Raw genomic sequence first — 6,000 nt, 5'->3', positions numbered from 1 at the left:
GATGACGTTGTTGTGGCAGGAGACGCCGCCTCAACCATCATTACACCAGGTTGATGACGTTGTTGTGGCAGGAGACGCCGCCTCAACCATCATTACACCAGGTTGATGACATTGTTGTGGCAGGAGACACCGCCTCAACCATCATTACACCAGGTTGATGACGTTGTTGTGGCAGGAGACGCCACCTCAACCATCATTACACCAGGTTGATGACGTTGTTGTGGCAGGAGATGCCACCTCAACCATCATTACACCAGGTTGATGACGTTGTTGTGGCAGGAGACGCCGCCTCAACCATCATTACACCAGGTTGATGACGTTGTTGTGGCAGGAGATGCCGCCTCAACCATCATTACACCAGGTTGATGACGTTGTTGTGGCAGGAGACGCCACCTCAACCATCATTACACCAGGTTGATGACGTTGTTGTGGCAGAAGACGCTGCCTGAACCATCATTACACCAGGTTGATGACGTTGTTGTGGCAGGAGACGCCGCCTCAACCATCATTACACCAGGTTGATGACGTTGTTGTGGCAGGAGACGCCGCCTCAACCATCATTACACCAGGTTGATGACGTTGTTGTGGCAGGAGACGCCACCTCAACCATCATTACACCAGGTTGATGACGTTGTTGTGGCAGGAGACGCCGCCTCAACCATCATTACACCAGGTTGATGACGTTGTTGTGGCAGGAGACGCCGCCTCAACCATCATTACACCAGGTTGATGACGTTGTTGTGGCAGGAGACGCCGCCTCAACCATCATTACACCAGGTTGATGACGTTGTTGTGGCAGGAGACGCCGCCTCAACCGTCATTACACCAGGTTGATGACGTTGTTGTGGCAGGAGACGCCGCCTCAACCATCATTACACCAGGTTGATGACGTTGTTGTGGCAGGAGACGCCGCCTCAACCATCATTACACCAGGTTGATGACGTTGTTGTGGCAGGAGACGCCGCCTCAACCATCATTACACCAGGTTGATGACGTTGTTGTGGCAGGAGACGCCGCCTCAACCATCATTACACCAGGTTGATGACGTTGTTGTGGCAGGAGACGCCGCCTCAACCGTCATTACACCAGGTTGATGACGTTGTTGTGGCAGGAGACGCCGCCTCAACCATCATTACACCAGGTTGATGACGTTGTTGTGGCAGGAGACGCCGCCTCAACCATCATTACACCAGGTTGATGACGTTGTTGTGGCAGGAGACGCCGCCTCAACCATCATTACACCAGGTTGATGACGTTGTTGTGGCAGGAGACGCCGCCTCAACCATCATTACACCAGGTTGATGACGTTGTTGTGGCAGGAGACGCCACCTCAACCATCATTACACCAGGTTGATGACGTTGTTGTGGCAGGAGACGCCACCTCAACCATCATTACACCAGGTTGATGACGTTGTTGTGGCAGGAGATGCCACCTCAACCATCATTACACCAGGTTGATGACGTTGTTGTGGCAGGAGACGCCACCTCAACCATCATTACACCAGGTTGATGACGTTGTTGTGGTAGGAGACGCCGCTTCAACCATCATTACACCAGGTTGATGACGTTGTTGTGGTAGGAGACGCCGCCTCAACCATCATTACAACAGGTTGATGACGTTGTTGTGGTAGGAGACGCCACCTCAACCATCATTACACCAGGTTGATGACGTTGTTGTGGTAGGAGATGGGGCCTCAACCATCATTACACCAGGTTGATGACGTTGTTGTGGTAGGAGACGCCGCCTCAACCATCATTACACCAGGTTGATGACGTTGTTGTGGTAGGAGACGCCACCTCAACCATCATTACACCAGGTTGATGACGTTGTTGTGGTAGGAGACGCCACCTCAACCATCATTACACCAGGTTGATGACGTTGTTGTGGTAGGAGACACCGCCTCAACCATCATTACACCAGGTTGATGACGTTGTTGTGGTAGGAGACGCCGCCTCAACCATCATTACACCAGGTTGATGATGTTGTTGTGGCAGGAGACGCCGCCTCAACCATCATTACACCAGGTTGATGACGTTGTTGTTGTAGGAGACGCCACCTCAACCATCATTACACCAGGTTGATGACGTTGTTGTGGTAGGAGACACTGCCTCAACCATCATTACACCAGGTTGATGACGTTGTTGTGGTAGGAGACGCCACCTCAACCATCATTACACCAGGTTGATGACGTTGTTGTGGTAGGAGACGCCACCTCAACCATCATTACACCAGGTTGATGATGTTGTTGTGGTAGGAGACGCCGCCTCAACCATCATTACACCAGGTTGATGATGTTGTTGTGGCAGGAGACGCCACCTCAACCATCATTACACCAGGTTGATGACGTTGTTGTGGTAGGAGATGCCACCTCAACCATCATTACACCAGGTTGATGACGTTGTTGTGGCAGGAGACGCCGCCTCAACCATCATTACACCAGGTTGATGATGTTGTTGTGGTAGGAGATGCCACCTCAACCATCATTACACCAGGTTGATGACGTTGTTGTGGCAGGAGACGCCACCTCAACCATCATTACACCAGGTTGATGACGTTGTTGTGGCAGGAGACGCCGCCTCAACCATCATTACACCAGGTTGATGACGTTGTTGTGGCAGGAGACGCCGCCTCAACCATCATTACACCAGGTTGATGACGTTGTTGTGGCAGGAGACGCCGCCTCAACCATCATTACACCAGGTTGATGACGTTGTTGTGGCAGGAGACGCCGCCTCAACCATCATTACACCAGGTTGATGACGTTGTTGTGGCAGGAGACGCCGCCTCAACCATCATTACACCAGGTTGATGACGTTGTTGTGGCAGGAGACGCCACCTCAACCATCATTACACCAGGTTGATGACGTTGTTGTGGCAGGAGACGCCGCCTCAACCATCATTACACCAGGTTGATGACGTTGTTGTGGCAGGAGACGCCGCCTCAACCATCATTACACCAGGTTGATGACGTTGTTGTGGTAGGAGACACCGCCTCAACCATCATTACACCAAGTTTAAAAATATCTTAGAATGATGAAAAAATCGCTAACAAGGGATACAAGATGTACAACAAACACGGGGGGGGGGGGAGTTGAATGATAGCTCTAGGCCTTTCGTATTGCAGTCAACACATCATCAGGAGCTTGCAATGTTACAGAAAAGAGAAGGTCCAGGCAGATAGTATCACAGTGAACGCCCTTGCTGGAGCAAAGACGTTCTCTGTGATCGTGCTTGGACCTCCTCTTCTTTTCTGCAACACTGCAAGCTCCTGATGATGTGTTGACTCCAATACGAAAGGCCTAGAGCTATCATTCAACTCCCCACCCCCCGTGTTTTTTTTCATCTCAGAATGAGTGAGAGTGTGTGAGAGTGACGGGAGCAGAGTACGTGTCTGTACACCTACTGTTGTGAGAATACTGGGCTTTAAGTACGAACAGCCTAACATAGACAAATAGGCCTACTCCAGTGAGCATTTGTGAGTTAGAACGGCCTAGTATGGGCTAATAGGCATCCTGTAGTGACAACAGGTAAGACAAAAATGCCTATTATTGGCCAGTAGGCCTCTTAAGGTGAGAGTGGGTTAGAAATGCCTAGTATGGGCCAGTAGAGGTAGCGGCTTCGTCAGTAATAATGAGTGAGAGTTAGGTTATAAAGTGTTGTGTAGGCCTTACCTGGACGGTTGTCTGAGCCATCCTTGCTAGTCTTGTGATGGTGATGGTGACGGTGACGATGGTGACGTGACCGTCTACGGTAGTTGCCAGGGACGTGTACTCCAACATAGATGGAGTGAGCACGGTGTCCCTCTAGGTCATCCATGTTGAAGGAGTGATGTTGGGCCACTCCTGGGTCCCTGGGTGGTTCCTCATCAGGTGAACCACCACAACCACCACCCTCCATCTTCTTACTAAACACACAAACACAAACATTAACACAACCGTAACATCCAACTTAAAACTACAACATTATTCAAATTACAGATAAATTATAAAAAACTGCATTATATATTCACAACAATGATTGTTCTGAGTCATTATTCACCATGAGTCACTATTTATGAAGGCAATATTATACAATGTATGCATCATAATAATTTGATATAAACAGTAGATAATGTGGAGTGTCACATATATAATGTAAATACCATCACCATACATAGACCTTTATAGACTTAAACACCAGATTTAGTGAGAGAGGAGAGTAGAAGACCAGTCCCAGTACACCTCAGATATACTGTTATTAAGAAGACCAGTCCCAGTACACCTCAGATATATTGTTATTAAGAAGTAAGATGTAACTATTGTTATAATGTTATTAAGAAGTAAGATGTAACTATTGTTATAATGTTATTAAGAAGACCAGTCCCAGAACACCTCAGATATATTGTTATTAAGAAGTAAGATGTAACTATTGTTATAATGTTATTAAGAAGTAAAATGTAACTATTGTTATAATGTTATTAAGAAGTAAAATGTAACTATTGTTATAATGTTATTAAGAAGACCAGTCCCAGTACAACTCAGATATATTGTTATTAAGAAGTAAGATGTAACTATTGTTATAATGTTATTAAGAAGTAAGATGTAACTATTGTTATAATGTTATTAAGAAGTGTGTGTGTGTGTGTATGTATGTGTGTGTGTGTGTGTGTACACCTTATATTTATATGAACACACTAGATGTGCACATGTACACATACACCTAGTTTATACTATACAAACACTAGACGTGTACATGTGCGCCCAGGATCAAGAACACAGGCGTTAAAAATCAATACCATTACAAGTCTACTAGTCTACTACTCTACTAGTGTACTACTCTACTAGTCTACTACTCTACTAGTGTACTACTCTACTAGTCTACTACTCTACTAGTCTACTACTCTACTAGTGTACTACTCTACTAGTCTACTACTCTACTAGTGTACTACTCTACTAGTGTACTACTCTACTAGTGTACTACTCTACTAGTCTACTACTCTACTAGTCTACTACTCTACTAGTCTACTACTCTACTAGTGTACTACTCTACTAGTCTACTACTCTACTAGTGTACTACTCTACTAGTCTACTACTCTACTAGTGTACTACTCTACTAGTCTACTACTCTACTAGTCTACTACTCTACTAGTCTACTACTCTACTAGTGTACTACTCTACTAGTCTACTACTCTACTAGTCTACTACTCTACTAGTCTACTACTCTACTAGTCTACTACTCTACTAGTGTACTACTCTACTAGTGTACTACTCTACTAGTCTACTACTCTACTAGTCTACTACTCTACTAGTCTACTACTCTACTAGTCTACTACTCTACTAGTGTACTACTCTACTAGTCTACTACTCTACTAGTGTACTACTCTACTAGTCTACTACTCTACTAGTCTACTACTCTACTAGTGTACTACTCTACTAGTCTACTACTCTAGTGTACTACTCTACTAGTCTACTACTCTACTAGTCTACTACTCTACTAGTGTACTACTCTACTAGTGTACTACTCTACTAGTCTACTACTATACTAGTCTACTACTCTACTAGTGTACTACTCTACTAGTCTACTAACTTACTACTCTACTAGTCTACTACTCTACTAACCTACTAGTCTACTAGTGTACTACTCTACTAGTGTACTACTCTACTAGTCTACTACTCTACTAGTGTACTACTCTACTAGTGTACTACTCTACTAGTGTACTACTCTACTAGTCTACTACTCTACTAGTGTACTACTCTACTAGTGTACTACTCTACTAGTCTACTACTCTACTAGTGTACTACTCTACTAGTCTACTACTCTACTAGTGTACTACTCTACTAGTCTACTACTCTACTAGTGTACTACTCTACTAGTCTACTACTCTACTAGTGTACTACTCTACGAGTCTACTACTCTACTAGTGTACTACTCTACTAGTCTACTACTCTACTAGTGTACTACTCTACTAGTCTACTACTCTACTAGTCTACTACTCTACTAGTCTACTACTCTACTAGTCT

General features: G+C 45.1%; 1 protein-coding gene across 13 annotated transcripts in view; it reads right to left on the bottom strand.

The window, feature by feature from the left end:
• Positions 1 to 6,000, bottom strand: part of LOC128692052 (Na[+]-driven anion exchanger 1) — a 369,866-nt gene that overhangs the window by 331,676 nt on the left and 32,190 nt on the right. For all 13 annotated transcript variants that reach the window (XM_070085267.1, XM_070085266.1, XM_070085273.1 and 10 more), the window contains exon 2: positions 3,673 to 3,905. In XM_070085267.1, the coding sequence (XP_069941368.1) occupies positions 3,673 to 3,905 (233 nt within the window). The remainder of the gene's footprint in view (positions 1 to 3,672; positions 3,906 to 6,000) is intronic.

Source organism: Cherax quadricarinatus, chromosome 15, assembly GCF_038502225.1.
Source record: "Cherax quadricarinatus isolate ZL_2023a chromosome 15, ASM3850222v1, whole genome shotgun sequence".
NCBI classification, from domain to species: Eukaryota; Metazoa; Arthropoda; class Malacostraca; order Decapoda; family Parastacidae; genus Cherax; species Cherax quadricarinatus.
Note: the sequence above shows the minus strand (reverse complement) of the source record. Positions and strands in the feature narration are given on the sequence as shown.